Below are 22552 nucleotides of genomic sequence, written 5' to 3'. Positions count from 1 at the left end.
CTTGAGTCACTTTGCGGAGATAAATACCGAGTTTATGTCCTCCCAGCCCCGGCTCTGCCTTGCCCATATACGGCCCAGCATCAGCACTGCCTTGGCTTTGCCTCAGGAGCTGGAAGAGCGCGGATCCATCGCTCCGCCCGGCCCTGGGGGCTGCCTGGGGGTGAGTCGGGGTCTGCGCCCGGGGCCGGCGGGCTGGGGTCCGCCTCAGCCCGGCCAGCCTGGGGCTGGGCTCCGAGCCCGCTGGGACCGAGCAAGAGCATCTTCACCCGCTCCGACAGCAGCGCTTGGCGCGCTCAGCGCCCGCGATGGGTCCAGCAGATGTGTCCTGCAGGAAGGTCAGGACCTCCTGGGAACAGGCGGCCAGCGGCGCTGCTGATGCCTGGGTGGGGACACGAGCGCAGAAGTTTTTTGAAAGTAGCACAAAGGGACACGGTGGGTGGCCGTGCGGGGACACAAGGGGGGATTGCATGGGGGCACGGTGGGCTCGTGGCTGCGGCAGGGAAGCCGCGGAGCGAGGAAAGGGAGAGGCCGGGCAGGGTCGGGGGCGCCGGGCCGGGTGGCCGCGGGGCCGCCGCCGGGCTCATTTGCATTCCGGCGCGACGCAGCCAATGGGCGCGCGAGCCGCCGGCCGCGCTGCGTTCCAGCCGCCCCGCCCGGGCGGCCGCGGCTCATTCGGAGAATGGCTGCGGCCACGGCGTGCGGCTCCCCGCCTCCCCGCCCGCCCCGCGAGCAGCCGCCGCCGCGCAAGCGGGGCGACTCCCGGCGGCGGCAGGCCGCCCTCTTCTTCCTCAACAACATCTCCCTGGACGGGCGGCCGCCCTGCCCGCCCGCCGAGAAGCCGCCGCTGCCCGCCGGCCCGGGCGACGGGGAAGAGGCGGCGGCGGAGCCGGCCGGAGCCCCCCCGCGCCTGCTGCCCCCGCAGCCCGTATGCCAGCCGCCGCCCGCCCTGCTCCTGCCCGGCGTGCCCGCGCTCGCCGCCGCCGGAGCCAAGGGGGATGCGGACCCCGCCCGCGGGGGCATCTTCCTGCCGCAGCTGCTGCTGGGCGGCCCGCTGTGCCCGCCGCCCCCGGCGCCGCCCGCCCTGCCGGGGATGCTGGCGGCCCCCAAGCCGGGCGCCCCGGGGCTGCTGAGCCCCACGCAGAGCGCGGCGGGCGGCGGCTTCGCTCTGGAGGCGCAGCGGCAGAGGTGAGTGAGGGGCCGGGGCTCGCCGGGCCAGCCCACACCCGCCGCCCCCGCCGCGCTGACCCGCGGGCCGTGGGAAGCGCCGGGACCCCCCGCGGGCCTGGGAAGAGCCGGACTTTCCCAGGGCCCTCGGCCGGCCGGCGGCTCCGGGAGGGGAGCGGGCCATGGGAAACGGGCGCCCCCGGGGACAGCGGCCGCGGGAGGCGGCGCCGGCCCCGCTGTAGCCCCGGGAGGAAGCACCTGCCCCGGCGGCCCGGCCCGGGAGCGCTGCCGGCCCGCCCTGCCGCCGCCTCGGCAACGCCGCTCGGGCCCGGGGACGCGGAGGATGCCCCGCGCGGCGCAGCGGCGGATGAGGGGGATCTGCGGAGGGGATCTCTCGCTGAGGCTCTGGCTGCAGGTCTGCGGTACCCTGAACCCTGCCTTCTGCTTTTCCCCAGCCCGGTTTCTGCGTTTCTCTGTTTCCAGATGGAGCTGGCAGGGTCTCTGTTAGGCAGAGCGCTTCCTCCGCTGCTGGTGTCGTGCCTTCTCCTGCTCTTGTGCTGCTTGTCTCTGCAACTGTGTATTAATGAATGCTTGTGCACAGGGGACTTGGAGTCAGCCTCGGGGGAGGATGCTCTGGCCTTCAGAGCAGGATTACCATTGCATTTCCAAGGGACTTCTGTCAGGCTGAAAATGTTGCTTTTCCAATCGACTGGAAGGCAGGCTCTTGCTCAGATCTTGGGGATTTGAGCTCTGAAAGAACTCTTTTCAGGCCGTTTCTTGCATAAACAGCTCTGTAAAGTGAGCTGGCCCTCTGAGCCTGCAGATAGGCAGCAGTATCAAAGGCTTTAAGTCTCTGTGGTCTTTACAGTAGCTTCAAGAGCTTTGTCAGTGAGCTGAAATAGAGATGTTGTCGGTGCTTTAAAGCTGGAGAGTTTGCTAATGCAGTTGATGGGTATCCCTTTTCAGTGTGCATCTCGCAGTGGAGATGTCCTGTGTATCCCAGCTTGGGGGTTCAGATGAATTTGAAGAGAAGTAGCTGTTTGTCAGTAATGTGAGGGGATCCTCATGCACTGTCCCTCCTGGGGTGTTTTCCTCTTGAAATGTTATTGCTTTTCTTGTCATGGAAGGGCCCTTTCCCTCCTTGTTTGTTGGAGAAATGGGAGCTGTGGCTGCCAGCTGGGTGCCCTGTATTGTGCAGTTGTGTGCCGCTTGTTGAGCAGGAAAGCCTGGAGTGAGGGTGTTGCTGTGGAACAGTTCCTACCCGGCACTCCTGGTCCACAAAAGCCAGCACAGGAGGTGCTGTGTGGTTTAATTTCATTGCTTTTATATTGTAGGCGAAGCTCTTGAGGGCAAGTTTTGTATCAAGAGTTTCAAAGCATAGTTGCCTTTGTGGATGTGGCTTTCGTTGTGCCTGTGCATGCAGAGTTCTGGAGAGATGATCCTTCCCCTTCCCATGACAAGTCACTAAGAAAATATTCCTAAGATCTTCCCATTTGATATCATTCCTGCCTCTTTCTTTGGCATCAGGTTTGAGCTGTTCCACTAGAGTAATTCTAATCAATCTGGCTGAAAAGAATGATGAATCAGAAAGAAAAGGTAGAGAGAAGTGCAAGAGGCAATCAAGGGAATCAAAAGGCTTCTGTCTGAGTAATGACAAAATAAAGAATGGAAGATCTGGCTGGATATATTGTATTGATCAGTTTGCATACTACTTTTGAGGGTGATTTGGAGTGGGAGTTCATCTGGTTTTCATCTTGAAAGAAAAAGGGCATCTGCTGAAACCATCAAAAGGGAGATTTACATCTTCACATGGACACACACGTCTTCTGACAAAAGGAAGTTTTGTGCTGCCTATGGAGATGTGTTAGAGCCAGTGTGCCTCATCCCAGTCACACTGGGCACAGGAGTGGCTGAAATGGACCATCCCTCTGTAATGACAATTTCACTGTCAACTCACAGGGTGAGTGACTTACCACCTTATGTTTCACTGGGCAGTTTCATGTCTGTGACAGAATATCTCCCATCCCCACTGAGCAGAGGCATCTCTTGTTGTTGTAAATACATGAGGAATAATTCAGGGAATTGCAGGAGGAATGTCCTTTAGGACAGTGCTGCTTTTACTCCGTCCCCTTCATGTTGGGTGAGCTGTTTGCAAACTAAGATTCCAAAGTCAGCAATTACAAAATGGATCTTCTTTTATTAAGACTTGGGAATCTGAGAATTGTTTTGCCATACAGCGATGTTGCTATTCCAGATCATGAATGCATCATACAGAGGTACAGGCAAGTGAAATTGCTGGAGGGAAGGGGAAAGTGGAATGTGCACTGCCATCCTGGACTTTTCATCCTTGGTATCCACTTTGGGCAGCTGTTCTCTTCCAAGTCCTTTTTGAGTCCCTGTCAAGAGCTGCTTTGAATTTTCCTCAGATGCATGAGGATCACTGTCTGCAGGGTCTCCAGACTCGCTCTGCCTGTGTTCAGTGACCAGTCTTGTGCCATATCTGGGAATTTCATCCTGCTGGGGCTTGCCCCGATCCATGGAGATCTCCATCTCCTATCAGCATCTCTATCTACTGACAGTATCATTGGGCAGAGCTTTATTACAAAACTTGACCTTGTTTGACTTGATTGAGAGGTTGCAAGAAGCTGATGAGAGCGGCCAGCGTGGCTCAGGGCAGGGTGTGCCAGCACCTCTGCTCCAGTTGGGGGTTGGTTATTGGTACAGCAGGATCTGCAGTACAGCCCAGGGAAGGAGACACCTTCAGACTAGCCTGGAGTTCCTCCATAGCTCTCAGGTCCTTTAGGATGGAAACTCAGCAGAGGAGGCACCATTCAAACCTGGGTGCTCGGTTTCATTGTGCTGCTGGCTGAGCGTTACAAACGGAATGACTTTAACCTTCCACTTGCATTTTCCTAAGGAATCTTCTGTTTACAGGATCTTAAGTTACAATGCTGTGTTATACCAGCTTGCCTGATCTGCTTGCCATCCCTCTTCCCTTCTCCTTTTCCATCTTGCTCTGTTCTTTTGTTCTTTCAAAGAACGAGCCTCACAGAAGGCAGTGCAGGGAGGCAGCAAACAGGGAACAAATCGGCATTCACAGATTTTTAATGAATTTCTGCAGCTGGGTCTGAAACTGGCAGAGCTTTCTGAGGAAACACAGATAGCAGAGAGCCCTGGAAATAGCCAGGTTATGAAAGCATGAAAAATGGAAACAACAGCCCTGGATGTCAATGCTTGTTGTGCTTCTGAGGTTTCATTATAGTGTAATGTAAAAGCAGCTGGTTTTGCCATAATTTGCTGCATTTTTCTGGGCCTAAGAATAAACACAGAGACTAAATTATTTGTGACTGATGCTTTAATGTCCTTGGAGTTCAGTGGTCAGGGAGCTGAACTGAGTGTTTGTGATAGCTCAGTCATTTCTGATTTATCAGCAAATTTAGGTCATTTTGAAAGTGGGAGTTTAAACAGTAGTTGATAACAGCAACACTCTGGACCTACTCTGCTTTTGAGTGTTAATTGGATGCCAGATTGCTGACATAGGTGTGATCAGATTAGTTCTGTGGGTGGAACAGCAGAAATGCTTTGTCAGGATTTTTTACTTATGGTGGTTAATATGTTGTTTTATCCTACTGTCAGCTTAGCTGCTGTTGTCACTTAAAGGAATATAAATATTTTTATAAAAACCCTTTTGCTAATAAACAGATGTTGTTGAGATGGATGAAATAAAAAGTTGTAGTCTAAATTTTGAACCTAATTTGGAATAAGCTGGGCACATGGTGCTTTTCAGGAAGCAGTGAGCTCTGTCAAAGATGACAAGCTTTGACCTTTCAGAGGTGAACAGCAGACTGGGATATGCTGCTCGAGGCTGAAAATGAGCATATTCTAAGCCTGAACTTCATTTAAAAGTCAGCTGAAAAGTTAAGGCTGCAGTCTCCTCCCCAGGTTGCTTCAGCAGATTTCTCTCATATTCTTGACTGCAGGTGAATTACATGTGTCCAGTATTGAGTGTTTTATAGCTGCCTGTGGACATTCCCAGCCAGGTTTATTAAGCAGAAGGGAGTTGTATGCCTAGCAGGAAGCTTGGAGATCAGAACATGCAAGTCCTTGTATCCTGTGCACTCCTGTGAATGGGTCTGGGTCAGGCAATCTGTGACACTTCCAACACCGAGGTTATTTGACCTCTTCAATTTAGACAGTCCAGAGGCTTTAAAGTATCTTTGCTCTCCAGGCAGGAGTAGTCTGTGCACAATTAACTGCACTTGCAGCTGATTTTACTTGTGGATGGATTCTGCAGCTTTTCAGAGTGATGCAGGAGGCCTGGCAGTGGGTTTTGGGATGCTGCAGGTTTTGGGATTCCAGCTCAAAGCTCCTTTCTGCAGGAGGTGATGAGGGTGGTCAGTATGATGTTGTCTTGCTTCAAGGACTCATCATCAGAGAATGAAAACTACCAAATTAAATATAAAAACCAGAATAGCTTAATTTTGGGAATCCCATTCAGACCTCCAGTGAGGAAGTCCTGTAGGAGTGTTACAGTATAGTATATTAAAAGTAATTATTTAGTTATATATAGTATATTAGATATATAGTATATTAAATACTGTGTTCTCCTGTTTTCCATCTGTCAACCAGTTAAAGCTCTGCGGCTGTCAGGCTGAGCGAGCTTGAAGATATTTTTGAGCCTTCTTTTGAAGGTTGTTCTGAAGGTGTCTGGCTCTGTAGTTGGAGTTTTAAAAATGCACAATGAAATTTAGGCTCTTTAATGAGCACAAGGTACTGTTGATAAAGCAGATGACTGCAGTTGGAGGGTGCTCAGCTAAAGCCACTCAGTCAACCCAGTTCTTCAGACAGAGCCCCAGACTCCTGACCTTTGGTTTACAGCTGTTGTGTATTTAACCAACTGTGATTGGAATTCACCTGGAATTGCTGTAACCTGCTGTAAGAGGAATTTACCTATTCCCTGGAAAGGTGTTAAAGGAAGAACCTTCAGCTGGCTCTCTGTTTCACAAGACATACCAAGCCCTTAGAACTCAAAGCTTGCTGCCGGCTGACCCTGCTGCTGAGGCTGTGATCCTGGAGCTCTTCTCCAGGGAATGCTCCTCCTGTGCCAGCTCTTGCTCAGGTGGTGGTACCCAAGTGCACACCTGCCTCAGAGCTGCCTAGCTGGTTCATTTTGGAGTCCCCACAGCATGGGCTGAACTGCTGCAGGTCAGGGCTTCTTGCTCAGCAGCAGGGACAGATTTGCACTTGCTCTGTTGTGGCTGCTGCAATTTAAGCATAAAATTTTGCCCTAGTAAAGCTGCAACCTCTTGACTGTGCATTGAAGGGGATGGCTGATGAAATGGGAAAAAACAGGTGCCCATATAAACACTGTGGGACCTCTCTGAGCTTGCTTTGATTTGGTTTCCTCCAGTCACCAATTTTAATTTTCTCCTTCCCAGTTAAGAGCATCTCTTTCTCTTTTTTTTAATCTTCCTTTTTTTTTTTCAGCTTGGGAGTTTATTGTGCTGAAGGCTTTTATTTAGCAAGGCACATGATGAAATGACAGCATCATCTCTCAGTGAAGTGCATGAATATTTCTAGCATAATGCCCACAGTGTCATCAAGGACACACTTTGCATTTCACGTGCCTGTTTTGGTCAGCAGTTCAGTGCTGAGTAAGCAGAGCACAAAGCCCAGGGGGCAGCCAGGTTGGTGAGCTATGAACACTTCCAGAAACTGGGAGAAAATTGGAGAAATGCTGGTGGTATTCTGGCCAGCACATCTAGCCTGCCTTGTGAGAAGTAGAAGGGATTTTTAGGAGTGAGCTTTAGGAGAGGGCCGTGGGCACAGCAAACTTCACATCTGGTTTGGTGGTTCTGTTGCAACAGCTGGGCTTTCACAATACTTACTGGAAGGCATTATTTTCTCCTTGCATTGTCTAAACACTCTGAGCACCAAAACAATGTGATTTATGAAACTCAATGAATATAAAGCTCATTCTCTATTAGGCCTTAATCATATGTGGTTGTGAATCAGCAATGAAGTAGCAGCTGCTGTGAAGATTATCTAATTTCTTTCCTTGTTAGTATTTAAAACTCTCCAGGCTTAGTGAGCTTCCCACTTACTCGGCCTCCACCTTCATTCAAATTATACTTCATTTCTCTTCCTTCTCATCTGTTCCACACGCTGTGTGACACATTCTTCCCTTGCACGTGGCTGTGCTGGTGGAGGAGTGCAGGATTTTCTCCTGGCTGTTTGGGACCAGCAGGAAAGCCCCTGGTGCCCTTTCAATTTTGCAGGCAAACCTTGAGTAGGAGCACAAAGCTGAAGGAATTAGGCCTCCTCCTTCATCCTGGGCTCTCACAGAGGGACCTGCTCTGTAGCCTAAAAGTATCTTTCATACTCATGTGGCTGATTTCAGTTTACCCTTTAAAATGAAGATTACTTGATGAATAAGCTAAACTAGCCCTGCTGTGAGACTCATATTTATCCTCTGGCAGGCTGGTACTTAAATGTCAGAATGCTCCTGGGATGGGGCCTGCAATCCAAATGCATGTTTGTGGTGCCATAAAACAGTGAGAGCCGACTTTGTGAAGGAGGAGCACTGAGCTGTACTCTTACTGTTGGTGATGCAAAGTGTCTTTCTTCTCTGCCTCTCAAGGAACATCTGAGCTGAAATCATCCACCCATGAAAATGGCCTGCTCGGTGCTGGGCTCTTCATGACACAGATCCTTTGTGAAGTCATTTGTTTTACCAAAGACATGGTTTTGATGTGATTCAGTGTAAATGCAGTCTCGGGCTTCTTTTGGCTTTAATTACTGATAACTTGTTGCTACCAGTGAGCTGTACTCAATCTGCTTTTGAGCAGGAAACTCATTAGTGTGAGCGCCGAGGGTGGTGAGGCACAGGGCACTGATAGCAGAGCAGGGATGCTCCCACTCACACACTCTGAAATCTCTGAATATCTCCTGGGCTGCAGGAGAAATGGCAGCTGCTAAAAAGTGAGCTTAAATACAGGAAGTAGCTTTCTTAATCCTCCAATGCCTGTATTTTACCTAGTGAAGCCCAAGCACAGTTCATATCTGTTTGTTGTCTTGCCTTAAGGAATGAAAACAATACAGCTTAATGTTTAAAATATGTCTTGGCAAAACAAAGCTGACAGGTATGTATTCCTGTTGTAAACAGGATTTGGGATCTGGATTTCTTGTGCAAATTACCTTTGACAGTTGTTTTTAAGCTAGTGCTTCCAAAAACCAGTAAATGATTTTTTGTCCTTGTTGTATTAATGACTCAGCCTCTTGACAAATGTGATCCTACTGAGGCCTGTAAAGGACATTAGAAAGGGACATCATATTAAAATAAAACTCAAGTGAGAAATAGGAAACCAAATTCTATTAGGCCCTAATTTTACACAGTAATTAAAAATCCCTGACCTCCCCCATTGCACTCATCTATTGGCAGTACGGATGGCTAAAGAGCAGCAGAGGGTATCAGCCCTGCTGCTAATTTTAGCCCAGTGCCTGGGGTGTGTGCCTGTGTGTGCATGCAGCATCTGCAGGGCCATGGATGCAGCTCCAATAGAAACAAATCCACACTGCTGGGCCTCTTGGAGGAGGGAGAGCCTTGGCAGCATCTTTGAATGCTCCTATTGCTGGGCTTGGTGATCCTGGAGGTGCTGAGAACAAGAGATCACAGCATAAGATGAACTTGGGTGGAAACATCTGAATGTTGGTTGAACTCTGGCTGTGTGGTGGGCTCAGAGTGCCGCCCTGTACCTGAGAGGGATGGGGATTAATCAGAAAATGGGAGAAACACTTGAGATTTTAGAAGCTTTCAGTTTCACCCTTCAGGAGGCCAGCTGGTCAGTTCACCTGCTGTGGCAGAAATGCAGGAACCAGAAGAGCAAAACAGAGGAGCTTCCAAGTGGCCAAATGTCAGCAGCACCACTGTCCACTGTCAGGCCCAGTACTGGGTGATAAGGCCTAGCTTTATGGGGTTAAAATGAGATTTGTGCTGTTTGTTGCAGAATCTGAGAGTGCAGAGTGGGGCCATGGGTGCCCAAGGGAGTGCCTTAGAGGACTGTCAGTGGCCCAGGAACAGGGGTGGACAAGGCTGGTCTGTGCCTGAAGCCACATCTGACAGCACAGGGCCACCATCTCTTGCATTCAGTACCTGCTAAACAACTGCACACTTCCAACTGCAGCAACATCCCAAAGCTTTGTCCTTGTCCTCCTGGGTGTCTGCAGGTAGCCCAGTGCAGGTGGGAGGAGGGAGAAAACTCTTGGCAAGGCAGCAGAAAGGTCAGTGTTGTCTAATCTGGAGCTGTGACTTAGCAAGCTTTCTTCTTTGCATTCATAAGACAGGACATGTAGGGATTACCCTTGCTATTCATAGATTGCTCTTAGCTGTGTCCTGTCCTGCTGGCCACACTGAAGAGCTGTGTCACCCTCGGGGCTGGGGATCCCCCTGCTGCTTCCCCAGTGTCCAGTGTGGGACCCTGGCAGGACCAGGACAGCTCTGAAGCTGGAAGCACTTAAACATTGAGTTTCCTCAGTGGGAGATCCATCAGGAAGAATAAAATGCTGCTTTGCTGGGCAGGAGTCAAAATGTAGCTCTGAAGATAATTTGTTGGGTTTTTCTGGGCTTTTTAAAGTGCGTGTTCAGCTGGTCAGGGATTTGGCAGCAGTGTTGGATTGTGTGAGCCTGGGTGTGCACAGGGAGATAAGGAGCCACGGCGTAATCCAGAATTCCTCTACTTGATAGCCCCTTATCTCTGGGCATGGGCTCTGTGTGTTTTTGCTCTTGATCAGTCCCCTCGAGGTTCTGGTTCTGTAAACACAGTTGCTGTTTTTAATGGTTTGGAAGTGTACTGCTTTGGCTTTATTGGCTCCTGAAATAAAAGGCTGGGAAGCACCCAAAAATGAGCTCCTGGTCAGGGACATGCAAGCACCCAAACCCTCTATAGCTTGTCACAGCAATGGCTGGTGCTGGCAAGCAGCCATGTTTGGATTTTCTGTTGGAATTACAGCCTGCTCCATGGAACCCATGAACATTTTAATATTGGGTATTTCAGTTTCAAATTGCCAAGTCACACGTGGGTAAGGCTGCATAACATAGCACATGTAGAGGTGTTGGTATTCTTAGTATTTAGGTTGCTTTCAGCAACAAACACACTATGGAAACCATTTAAAATCCTTTGAATTCCACGGACCCAAGCAAGAAGTGTTATCCTGGGTGAAGCTGCTTAGCACAGCATAGGTGACTTGACATTTTTTTGTCATCCAAGTTAGCAGTCACTGGAGTGACCCAGTGCAGCCTGTTGTGCAAGTGTGAGTTGGCTGCATGAGAAGAGCACGCAAACTAAAGCAAATATCTCTGTGTGTGCATATTTATAAGTGCAGACTGCTCAAAAACTGTCAAATTTTGGTGCATTCTCCAAGTACTGCACTAGTGATTCTCAGAACATATTGAGGGTGCTGTGTTGCTGGAAAGTTTTGGATTGGGCCTAGAAATTGTTTCAAGTACTTTGGGTTACTGAGAATTCTTTACATACACCCCCTTTTGGGATTTGAGGGAGAGTGTCTGGCTCAGCATCAGGGATTCCTCCAAGGTGACAGCTTCGCTGAGGGCAGAAATTATTTACAAGTGTAGCTAAAAATGAAGTTTCCTGTTGGCAGAGTGGGGATGAGTCATTGTGGTTCTGAGTCAAGGGGTGGGATCTTCCCTTCGCTGCAGCAGGGTTTTACTTCCAGATCTGCTCTCGGTTCAGGTGTTTGCACTCTTGTCCCTGTTACTGAGAAAACAAGGGGGTATTCAGAAGGTGTAACACCCTGGCTGAGTCTCCACCGTGGAGTTAGGAGTGAGGATGTAGCCATGGCTCTCCCAGTCCATCCTGTTGCTCACACCAAGCATCCTTTAACAGAACTATGTGCTTTTTTTGTACCCGTGCCCACTGGCATTAGCTGTGTTTTCCCTCTGCTTGCCATACACGGCGTCTTTCTGTCTCCATCCAGCCAGGTCTCCCCTGGGAGGGAAGGAAGATTGTGAATGTTACCAACTGCATCAGAGCCAGGAGGTTTGCAGTAACTTCCTCATTTCATGAAGGGTTTTTTATTGAATTTTAGATGCTAGATTAGACTGGAGAGCCATGTAAATGTGAAAGTGTTAAACATTCCTGTGCCATTCTGTCTGAAAAGCAGCAAACCAGTAATAATTTTAAAATTGAAGTGCTGGTGGAGGGTGTTGAAGTTGTGCCAGGAATGTTCTCCAGTTGCACCTTAATGGCAGTGGATTTGTAGGAGGCAGTCTCTAGCAATACTGAAGGTGTTAGTCCTGTGGGAGTGTTTGCCTCCCTTGTGTTTGCAGAAAGGACACTAATTTTTCATCCTCCTACCTGGTTGAGTTCTGATCTTTACTTCCTTATGAGAGTGCCTGAACAGTGCAGCTGAGAGTCTGCTCTGCTGCAGCTTTGATTTTTTTTATTTTTTTTTTGCCAGAAGCTGGTCTTGTCAAACCAGAGTCCTCCAACTTCTGTCTTGTGTGCTGCTTCTACACTGACTTCCATGGCAGTGCTGCCCATTACTTGAGTTTCTGTCTCACTTGGGAAGAAAACCTTGGAGCTGAACACACATGGCTTGTGCTAAAAGTGTAGCATAATGCATGCTCAAACAAAGGCAGAAAATATGGACTCTGATAGTTGTAGTGTCAGCTTTTGCTGGTGGAGTGCATTGTTCCTGTAGAAATGGCAGTCAAAGTTGCACAATTCATTTGTAAATCTCTAGCAGCAAAGAAAGACTTGACTTGGACAATAGTAATTCGTCTTACTTTGGCAAAGTCTATTTTTTTTTGCTTGAACGTAATATCCTATTGCTGTTACACTAACTCACGTGAGCCCTACTATTATTCTTGCATCTTCCATTCTGGGACTTCACATGGATGCCAAATACTTTTTGCTTCCTCTAATAACCCTCTCTATTGTTTCTCAGAGAGATCTGTCAGTTTTATTGAGCTGCAGTCACAGACTCTCAGTCTGCTGACTCCTGGAGCTGGAGACAGCTGTTCTGAATGGAGAATGCACACAGATGTTTGGTCATCATACAGATGTAGCTGGATCTGAGCTTAAATTGATAGAAAATTATTTATTCCCCTCCCTTGATGGTGGGGTCTTTTTGTAACATTCTTGCCAGACTTTAAATGAGTATTTGGAAGCTTTTTAGGTGTTTAACTTAGAGGTAGGCATTCTTCTGTGTGGCAGATGATGAATGGTCTTGTTGATGAAGTTGGTATAAATATGTATTTCAGGAGTCCTAGAGGGGGAGACAAGTTCTTGGCCTTTTAAGGAATTTTAAACTCTTAGTTAAGCACTCTTGCAACAAAACAAAAATCCAGAAAACCTGCCATGCATCCTAAGAGCTCATAGATCTGTTGCAGTTCATAAACTCAGAGGCCATGAACTAATGCTGTTCACTCTTCGTGGTGTTGTGCATTTTGCAGAAGGCGTTTTATCTCCCAGCGCTGCTCTCTAGACTTTTTAGAAGACATAGTGGAATATGCCAGTGTACGAAGGTACTTGTTTTCAAAAGCAGCATTAACCTCAGCTCGTTGCATGCAGTCCTCTCCTCCCTCCACCCTCTTCCACGCCAATATCTGAGGTCCTGCATGCTACTGCTGCCATCTGATCATACAACTGGCATGAATTTTTCTCAGAACGCTTAACAGATTTGGCTTTTTTGTTTGTTTTTCTTTTTATCATTGCAGAACCAAGCACATATCTGGGTCTCCAAGACACAAAAGCTTGAAGAAGATGCACTTCATCAAGAACATGAGGCAGTATGACACCAAGAACAGCAGGTAACATGTGGAGTTTGAGGTTCCCCCTGTACTTGTGTGCAGTAGGAAGCAGCCTCCAGTTCCATGCAGAAAGACATTTAATATCAGTGAGAATTAGAGGATGCCCCTGGGGCCTTGTTAGCTTTATCCAGACTTCTGTCAAAGGTGGTAGGTGCTCATATCTGCTACATTTGCAGCAATACACTGATGATTCTGCCAGCCTACTCTGAGGAGGTTAAATCATTCTCTCTTCTCTCACTTTTCTTATTTCTCTCACTTTCCTTATCTCTGGCACAGGTCAGAGCTGAGAATGGAGGAGAAATGGAGAAGCCATTAAGGAGAATGGCTTGCTTTAGCCAAATTCTTGGCTCATGGTTGCTGAACAGAAGACAAAGGGAGGCTGCATTTATGTTTATTATTAATAGAAGTGTGAGGTTTCATCTAAATGTAGAATATTATCTACATCTTTTCACAATGTTTATGTAAAAATTACATAAATATAGATATATGTGTAAGGACTGGGATCTCCTTTGAGGAGCTCCCAAGGTGATGGCAGGTCCTGAACACTGAGGTTTGATAGAGAGCCCCAAGGACCTGCAGGGTCAGTGTTAAACCTCTGCTCTTCTGCTGCTTTCTGAAAATGTTTAATCCATAGCAGTACCTATGACTTGCAGAGCAAGATAAGAGCCTTGTGTTAATATCCCACAAAAAGCTGCTTTGTAACTTCTGGATCTTACTTCATATCCTGATCTTTCCCCATCTGCTTGCAGGATAGTGTTGATCTGTGCTAAACGAACCCTGTGTGTGGCGTTTTCTATCCTGCCTTACGGCGAGGGGCTGCGGATCAGGTGAGCCTCTGCTCTGTGAGATGTCTGCTCTGCTGTTTCAAAAGATCTCCTGGAATGAGTGTGCTTGGTGTAGGTCTCCTGTCCTGAAGCGAGTGAGCCTATTTAACCTGCCATTCATGTGTAAGGACAAGAGCTTGCTGTCAGAGCAGTAAAACCAGATACTGCCACAGTAACAGTGTTCATTCCAATTCCAAGAGAAAAATACTGGAAAAAGCAGACTTTTCTTCCAGTGTTTATTCACATTTTAAAGAGCTCCAGTCCTGTGAAATCTCTGAAATCAGCTTTGAACAGATAATGTGATTGCTGCTGTGTAGGTTTTCTATACTCCTAAAGTGGTCAGAAATCAACTGTCTTTAGAGCCACAAACATTGATATCAGCAAAACAGCACAGGGAGTGTCAGGGAAGGGTGCTGTTGCCTTCAGTGGAAATTCTTAAGGTTTTATAGTGAATTTACACCTAAATAAGTTACAGACACTCTTTTGTTTCTGTTTTAAACCATGAATATCACTATTTGCAACCTAAGAACAGCAGAAACAGCTTGGACTGATTCACACTGCTTTTACAAACTGTTTGGGCTACATTTTTGTTTACAGCTTTTGTTTTCATTTATGAGAAACAAAACTCGCAAACTGGATTTCCCTGCGTCTTTCTTCAGTCCCTTGTGAAGTTTAAGTCCATTCTGTGAAGGTTTGTTATCCACAAATATACCATACAAAACACTAATTCTGTTCTGGCAAAGCAATTGTGTTGTCACTTCTGTCCTGTCCGTAACTTATGGACAAAGGAAACGGATGCTTAGTGGTGGGAATTGTATTGTATGCAAATACATGCCATAAAAATAGTTGATGGGAAAATATTCTCCCACATAATAGAAAAGCAGCAAGGTCACTGGAGCTATTTCAGAGCAGTTCTGAGCACTGTGCTGTTCTGCTTGCAAGCTGGCAAGGCAGTTCTTCACTTGAAAACTGGATTTTGTATTGGAATATTGGTGACAAAGCCACGTGCTGCCATCGCTGACACAGAGATCTGCAGCTTCATTCTGAACTTGAGCTTGTGTGCACAGGGGTTGCAAATTTGCTCTTGAAAGGCAGGTTTCTGATCCTGGGAAACAAGTAATGTAAATCAAGTTTGCTGTTATGTGTTTGAGCATTAGAGGGTTGGGAATGGTCTTGTGCAGAAAGATCATATTAAAAACAATTTACCTTTAATAGGTAGATTGGTAGATTTGTGTTATACTGAAATGAAATCTGATTCTTTGGTTAATGAACATCTCCACTTTTTGAAAAGAGTAATTAAAAACTAATGCTCTCCTGGAGGTGGCATTGAGGGGTTGGCTTGTTTCCACGCAGGAGAGCTCTGACCTGGTGGTGTTGGCTGGTGTTTACCGTGGGAAGCTGGGCTTGCATTTTGTGTAATAGTGCTCTTTCTTACCTGCATTTAGTGATCTGAAAATGGAGGGACAGAAACAGCGACATCCTTCTGGGGGAGTTTCAGTATCTACTGAGATGGTGCTTGGACTGGAAGGAGTAGAGCTGGGTGCTGATGGCAAGGTAAGGACATTTATTTTTTCATCCCAGGACCATTTCATGCTGGGACAAATCAATTTATGAAGTGCTTTGCTGTCCATTATGTGAGAGCTGTGGCTTTTCAGAGCAGTGGAAGCTTTAGACCCATAGTTTGAAATTGTGGCTTGCAACAATGCTTCTTCTGAAGAGGCTGATGAAGCTTGTGATCACTTCTGCCTCTGTTTCTGGAGAATTGAGTTGGCTTTGCTCTCTGAGGCAACATGTGAGTGAAGTTTGATAGAAATATGGATGAAATTCATGCTGTTTTAGTTAAATTTATAATGCCAGAATTTTAGTCGTGATTCTTGCCTTTTCCTTGCCATCCCACCAAATCTTCTACACCACTTCATTTTAAAATTGTGGAAACAAGGCACTCCTCATCCAACTTTTCCCTTCCTCCTGTCTAAGAGTTCCAAGCTCCCCACTCCCAAATCTAGACTCTAGGGGACTCTCATTTGGAAAATCCTAGGTGTCTGGAAGTAAGCTTTTCAATAAATTTCCCCCCATAACCACTACAACTTTCTCTTCTTTCAGGTTGTGTCCTATGCAAAATTCTTGTACCCGACCAACGCTCTGGTTGTTCGCAAAGCCGACGCCTACGGTGCTGCTCCCCCCTGTCGAGCCAGTGCTCCCCGGAGTCTTCCTGGATCAAGATACAAACCTGTGACAGCAAAAACAATACCAGCAGGGACAGACATTGGTAAGGACAGCAGCCAGCTCTGTCATCACTGGTGCACGCAGCAGAAAAGGCAGAGATTTGTCTGAGACAACTGCAGGTGCTCGGTGTGTTGTTGGGATGGAGGTGCTGCAGCTCGTTAGTGCAGTGCAAATAATGAGCCTTAGCACTGAGGCTTCCACAAACTCCTTACATCCTCCATATATCTGGCCTAGTTCTGTTTATGCCATTCAAGATGCACAAAGCTTTTCCTTGGGAATGTAAAGTTTTATATTTATCACCAAGAAACATCTGGTGTACATAGACCCAGGTGGTTCTTCTTGCCTTCTAGCACAGTAACAAGCCAGAGTTTGTGCCAAGAATCCCTTCTCTTGTGTAAAAGAGCAAACCTGACAACAACTCTGCTGTCTGTTAGAGTACAGGCAAAATAATTCAGTCTTTGGCAGTTGTTGTCTGGGTATATTTGTACATGCAAACTCAGTTTGTACTAAATCTAAAATGGTGTGTCAGGCATGGTGTGTGTGTGGTGGAGAAAGAGTTTGTTTAATGTGTTGTGGTTTATTTAATTGTTCTAATTTGTGACTGGTGCATTTATGAAATGCAAGCATGTGCCTGTAGCTGCAATTTGCCTGTACTGTGAGATCTGCCAACACTTAATGTTTGCTATTTGAAAACTTTTTCTTAAGGAGGAAACAGGGAATTTAAAGCACTTTTTCTGGTGACCCAATGTGCTTTCCTCATTCCCTCAGGAAGTGAAGCTGGAGAAGCTGCAGAGTATGATCCAAATCTTCTGGATGATCCTCAGTGGCCCTGTGGAAAACATAAACGTGTTCTCATCTTTGCCTCCTACATGGTGAGTGACTGGCATACCTGAAGGAGGAGAGATTCCTTGACAGATCCTCCTGTAAAAAGTTTTTTTGAGGAAGAAAAATTCCTCTAGGAAGAAAAAGTGGTTTTTCTGATAATTGATTAGGAAAAATACAAACAGTTGAGTTTGTACAGTGAGTTTGTCAAAAGCCAACCTGACACCTGTCTTCATGTTGTCATTTATTTCTTGTAACCATTTGTTTACTGTTCTTTTAAAGGTCTTGTCTATAGTTGGGATTCAACTCTGGGATATTTCAGAAATGTTACATTGCGAATAATAAAACTCAAGTTTGCATTAGTGTTTTTGGAAGAGTTGTTGGCTGTCAGTCCTGTTCACAAGACAAATGATAAATTTTGCTTCTTGCATTTCAGACTACAGTCATAGAGTATGTGAAACCCTCAGACCTTAAAAAGGATATGAATGAAACCTTTAGAGAGAAGTTTCCTCATATCAAGTTGACACTGAGCAAAATTAGGAGGTAAGAAATAAGCCTTGAATAACAAGGACATCATCCACACTGTCTGAGGCTGCACTTGTATGCAGCAAATACTAAATCTATTAATAGCATATATGATTAAACACTAATCTCCTGTTGTCAGTTGAGCTGACTTGTAGGATGACAGCCCTGTGCTGGAATCTTCAGGATGCTGAGAAAGGGTAACAGTTGGTTTTCAAAGTTCCACCTCAAGGGTTTTGTTTCACCAACTGTGGTGTACTAACACTAGGAGCCAATTAACAGTGGAGTAGCATTAGCTTTGAAACAAACACTTGTAACCTGATTGCTTGGCTGCAGTGCAGTCCCACTCCAACTGGATTGGCTTTCTGGGCCTGCTGGCTATTTTTGCCTTTCAATTACCAGACTCAGTGATGACCACAGACTTGAACAAGATTGTAGGATAAAGAGTGTTAGATCTGGAAAGACTTGGTAAAAAAAGCTTTTTGTGGAGGCCACACAGAATTTCTCATCCTTGAGTAAATGCATCTGGTTGCTCCTCACCAAGATGCATTGTTGCACCTTCAGAGAGCTGTAATCTTGCTGGTGTTACAGGGAGATTAATGCAATCAGAGCCTGTTGAAATAGCCAGCTTGAACACTTCTTGATTCTGCTGAGTCACCAGGGCCACGTGTAGCTCAGCTGCAGGGGAAGGTTTGCTTGGGCAGTCTGTTCTGCCTGAGTCCTGCATGCTCCTCTGCAGCAGTTCAGAGCAGTGTGTTCCTGCAGGGAACATGCAGCTGCAGTATGGATGGCAGCTCTGGGAGGAGCCATCCACCTCCAAGCCTGCTGGATGCTGAGCTGAAGGGCTGGCTGTGTGGGGAGTGTGGCAAGCAGGCTGCCTTCCCCTCACCTGGCTCTTACACAAGGTGTCTACTCGACAGGTCTCTGTGCAGCAGCTGCTGTTATTGCAGGGCTCTGCTGTGGTTTTCTGTAGGTCAGAGTGCTTCACTCTTACAACATGAATCACAAAGCAGTTTGGGAGCCCAGAAGAAATCCAGAAATCCTACAGCAATAGCCTGTGTGCCAGTGAGGCAGCTAAGCTCTGGTCGTTATGGGCACATGAGGAATTGTTCTACCAGAGTGGATGTTGTCAGCCAGGTGAATTAGTGTTTTGGAAGAGTGAAATCAGTTTGTGCATCAGCACCAGCTGGGCTTTTCCACTCTAGCAGAACTTGTCGTGGTTTTCCAAATAGGAATCTTGCCCATATGCTCCTCTGAGCTGCTGTGCTGCAGTATTTCTACAGCATTTAATAAAATCTGTCATGTCTGGGGGGGTGTCTTTTCTCCTATTCCCAGTTTAAAGAGAGAGATGAGAAACCTGAGTGAGGAATGCAGTCTGGAGCCCGTGACTGTCTCCATGGCTTACGTTTACTTTGAGAAGCTCGTCCTCCAAGGCAAACTCAACAAACAGAACCGCAAACTGTGCGCTGGTGCTTGTGTTCTGCTCGCAGCCAAGATCAGCAGTGACCTCAGGAAACATGAAGTGAAACACCTAATAGATGTAAGTGCTATGAGCCTTGTTCCAGCTGCTGTCAGAGCCTCCTCCCCAGCTCACAGGCAGAGATTAAATGCAAGGTTTTCAGTGGCACGTGCTAGCATGGAAGATCAGCTCTTCCAGGCAGTTTTATGTCTCATTAGGGCTCTTCCTTGCTTTGTTTTTTAATTCATTAAAACTATCTGCCTGGTGCAGGCTAGTGTCTTACTGATCCTCCAGTAAAGTTATTTTTGCACTTGTATATGTTTGCCAGAGAAGCAGTAACAGTTGTGTGGGTGTCACAGCTGAGCTGATAAGCTGGTTTTGATTCTGAAAATAAGCTCAGGCTGTGCATCAAAGACTTAATCTAACAATGCCTTGAAATCACCTGGATTAACTGATTCTTTCTCCCCTCCTTTGTTTTGTTTTGTTACCACTGTGACAGAAACTAGAAGAGAGATTCAGATTCAACAGAAGGGATCTCATTGGTTTCGAATTCACTGTCCTCGTGGCTTTGGAACTGGCTCTGTATCTCCCTGAAAACCAAGTTTTACCTCACTACAGACGGCTCACACAACAGTCTTAACCAAAGCTCCATCCCAGCTGGCATCCAGCTGTGCTGGGATCCCACCCCAGGATGCTGCCTGTGGAGGTGCCACTGGCTCCAGCTCGTTGGGAAGGCTGCAGGGTGATGGGAACTGTCGAGGTCTGTGACACAGATGCCAAATCTGGGGCATGGTACGAGAAGAGTTACTGAACTTTTGTTTTCTTTTGGACATTTAAAGCACAAATATTCACCAGTCAGCTGTCATGGCTGCTTATTATTCTTATTTATCTTCCTGGTTTTACTAAAACTGTTCTTCCCTATGAAGAATACTATGGTATTGGTTCTTTTGTTTTGTTTTGTTTTAAGCCTTTATTGTATTCCTTGAAACTGAAGGAACATCACTTCCATTCCAGTGCACCATAAAATTCAGATGTTTCTAAGAACCTTCTCACATTTTTACATTAATGAAATGCATACTTTATTTTTTTAAAGATGTGCCTAAAACTGGCTGGTCTGGTACCAGTGCTTTTTAAGTTAGTTCTGTTATTTAGTGGGGAATCCTGAATTTGTATAGCCATTTATTCTTTACCTGCATTGGCCTTGCATACAAGGAAAACAATTCCAGTATATCTGCACTAATAATATACAGGGCATCTATTCTATGATCTATAAGTAGCAAGACTGAAATTACTCCATTTCAATTTATTTACTATAAATAACTTTAAAATATACATTTTGCTTTAGAAGGAAAATTGGTTTGAAAACCTGTCATGAAGTACCACACATTGAGTGAGGTAGCTGGGAAGTGATTGCCGTCCTGATTCACTCTTGAGTGGAAGATGAGCACTTGACTAAGAGCAATTTGCTGTCAAATGTGTAATTTAGGGGTTTTATTTGTTTCTCTGTTCTGTAGCCTGAAATAAGCACCTTTTTTAGGATTGACTGTATTTTAGATGGTCTTATCTGAGCAAATATGAAGCCAGTAGAGTTACTGCTGCCAACTGAGGCCAATGAAACAAAGCATGCTCGGTATTTAAAATGCTACTTTTTTTACTCTCTGTTCTTCCAAGCGTTGCATCACTGTGATGGTCCTCATAAAACTGGCATTTCTTGCACATCTGAGCAGCCACTACTGGCTGGTGCCCAGCAGCTCTCTAGTGCATACACAGAGCTCAAATAACTTCTCTTCCTGTTGGCTCATTCCTTCCTTTATTTTTACAGTATCCAGGTTGGGAATGAATTCTTGATTATCCGTGGAACCTTCTGTGGTATTGGCTCATGGGTTCATTTTCTGAAGCAATATTATGATACAAGTTACTGGGTCCCTTTGCAAGGAACAAAACTGATACTTGGTTATTCCAGCTGAGGAAGTTGTAATTGAGGTTTGACTCATAAACTGCCAGACCTCATGCTGAGGTCAGGGACTTGCTATCCAATATGTAAGTAATGTAAATTCCTGTTCCTTGTATTAAATATTGGTGGTAGCCAAAACCAAAGCTGAATCCTTGCTCTTCAGCTGTGTTTTGTCTGAAGCTAATTTGGCTTCATTAGAATTGCAGCAACCTTTACTGGAGCCCCTTCCTCTCAGAGTGGGGCTCAAAGTGTATTTTTCATATATAATAATTACAGTGACTATCAAACTTTTTGTAACTGTGTTCAGCTGTATGTAGCTTCAAATTATTTGTGTGAAATTTAATATGCTTGTGATTTCTCTTAACACAGAAGGACTTTGCAGTCTCCAGAAGTGAGATGTAGCTAATAGTTTAGACAGTAAGCTTGCCAGATATCTTCCAAAATGTTTTAAAAAATTGCCTACTAGTTAAACTTTCTACTGAATATAACTGTCCTTGCATGCAGAAATAGTGATGTACTAAACATCTAGTGTGTAATGAGCCTCCAATTAGCAAACAGTGGTGCAGACAGCTCAGGTGGTCCACCACTTCCCAAGGCATTGTGGAGGGGCCAGAGGTACAACAGAGCAATGAAATTTCTCACAGAACAGCTTGATTAGTATGAATGAAATCTGAACGTGTCTTTCTCTGGGAACTTCTTTATTTAGTGTATAAAGAGTTTTGTGTAACAAAGTTAACTTTCCTTTCTCACCATCCAAGGGACAAAATGCACTTTGGTTTGCAACACTTTGCAGTCTGTATTCAGTGGAAGTTTGTCTAGTTCAGGTGGCCATTTGGGCTGTAATTACACTCCCAGAATCTGTGGGTTTACGTCATAAAACCGGCAAGCTTTTGTTTCCTTCCAGGAGAACAAATTGGGATAAAGGAGCATTAAATTACAGGAAGCTGAATGTTGTCTGATAGTTATTGTAGCCCTTGGCTTGGGCACACACTCGAGTTGGGAAGCCAGGGGTGATGCAGGGCAGTGCCAGCCTTGTGTGGCAGAGCTTGGGCTTGGGGTGGTGCTGCCAGAGCCTGGGGCTTGTGCAGGAGCATGTGTGTGTGCAGGGGACAGCCAGGGATGGTGCAGGGACAGCCAGGGATGATGCAGGGGACAGCCAGGGATGGGTGCAGGGACAGCCAGGGATGGGTGCAGGGACAGCCAGGGATGGGTGCAGGGACAGCCAGGGATGGTGCGGGGACAGCCAGGGATGGTGCAGGGACAGCCAGGGATGATGCAGGGACAGCCAGCCCAGCCCTGCTGTAGGGGACAGCCAGCCCAGCCCTCCTGCAGGATCCTCCCGCAGCTCCCCCTGCTCTCCCCGCCGGGTTTGCCCTTCCCAGCTCGCCCTCCTGTGCGGGAATCTCTCTCTTTTCACCTAAAAGCTGCCACCATGTGGCAAAGCACTCTCAGTACCGTGTGTGCTCAAACTCAGCGCGGGACCCGGAGCCGGAGCCAGAGCTGTTCACGTCTGCACAGCCGAACTCCTCTTGCTCTGAAGGTTTACACCAAAGCAGGGTCTGGTGCTTTGTGAAGGTGCTGCTGGGGTGGCTCAGCACGGAGAACTCTCTTGAGAAGAGCCTGTACATTTTCCTGTAAACAAAAACTCTTCTAGTTTTGTCATATTCCATTATTTAAAAGTCTCAGTTGTAGCCTGTTGGTTTTGGTTTGAGGTATTTTTTTTGTTTGTTTGTTTTTTCTTCTGTGAAATT

The 22552-nt window shown here is 46.6% G+C and overlaps 1 protein-coding gene across 4 annotated transcripts; it reads left to right on the top strand.

Moving 5' to 3' along the window:
• The first annotated feature begins 660 nt into the window (after nucleotides 1-660).
• CABLES2 (Cdk5 and Abl enzyme substrate 2) lies at nucleotides 661-21988 on the top strand. 4 transcript variants are annotated; one of them, XM_039719190.1, is made up of 10 exons: nucleotides 661-1185; nucleotides 12638-12709; nucleotides 12902-12994; nucleotides 13744-13821; nucleotides 15264-15372; nucleotides 15922-16087; nucleotides 16813-16916; nucleotides 17303-17409; nucleotides 18724-18928; nucleotides 19347-21988. In XM_039719190.1, the coding sequence occupies exons 1-10, from the start codon at nucleotides 680-682 to the stop codon at nucleotides 19485-19487; spliced, it is 1581 nt and encodes a 526-aa protein (XP_039575124.1). In that variant the 5' UTR covers nucleotides 661-679; the 3' UTR covers nucleotides 19488-21988. The 4 variants fall into 4 exon arrangements, with proteins under 4 accessions (XP_039575124.1, XP_039575123.1, XP_039575125.1 ...); XM_039719189.1 differs by having other exon boundaries at nucleotides 16750-16916; XM_039719192.1 differs by lacking the exon at nucleotides 661-1185 and adding an exon at nucleotides 3179-10242 and having other exon boundaries at nucleotides 16750-16916.
• Nucleotides 21989-22552: the final 564 nt, after the last annotated feature.

Source organism: Passer montanus, unplaced genomic scaffold (genome assembly GCF_014805655.1).
Source record: "Passer montanus isolate IOZ18808 unplaced genomic scaffold, ASM1480565v1 scaffold41, whole genome shotgun sequence".
Classification (NCBI taxonomy): domain Eukaryota; kingdom Metazoa; phylum Chordata; class Aves; order Passeriformes; family Passeridae; genus Passer; species Passer montanus.
Note: the sequence above shows the minus strand (reverse complement) of the source record. Positions and strands in the feature narration are given on the sequence as shown.

Coding starts and splice junctions, on each gene's coding strand:
- CABLES2 (XM_039719189.1), top strand. CDS start 680: ATGGCTGCGGCCACGGCGTGCGGCTCCCCGCCTCCCCGCCCGCCCCGC. Junction 16,088..16,749: donor ACCAGCAGGGACAGACATTG/GTAAGGACAGCA, acceptor CTTTTTCTTAAG/GAGGAAACAGGGAATTTAAA. Junction 17,410..18,723: donor ACACTGAGCAAAATTAGGAG/GTAAGAAATAAG, acceptor TCCTATTCCCAG/TTTAAAGAGAGAGATGAGAA.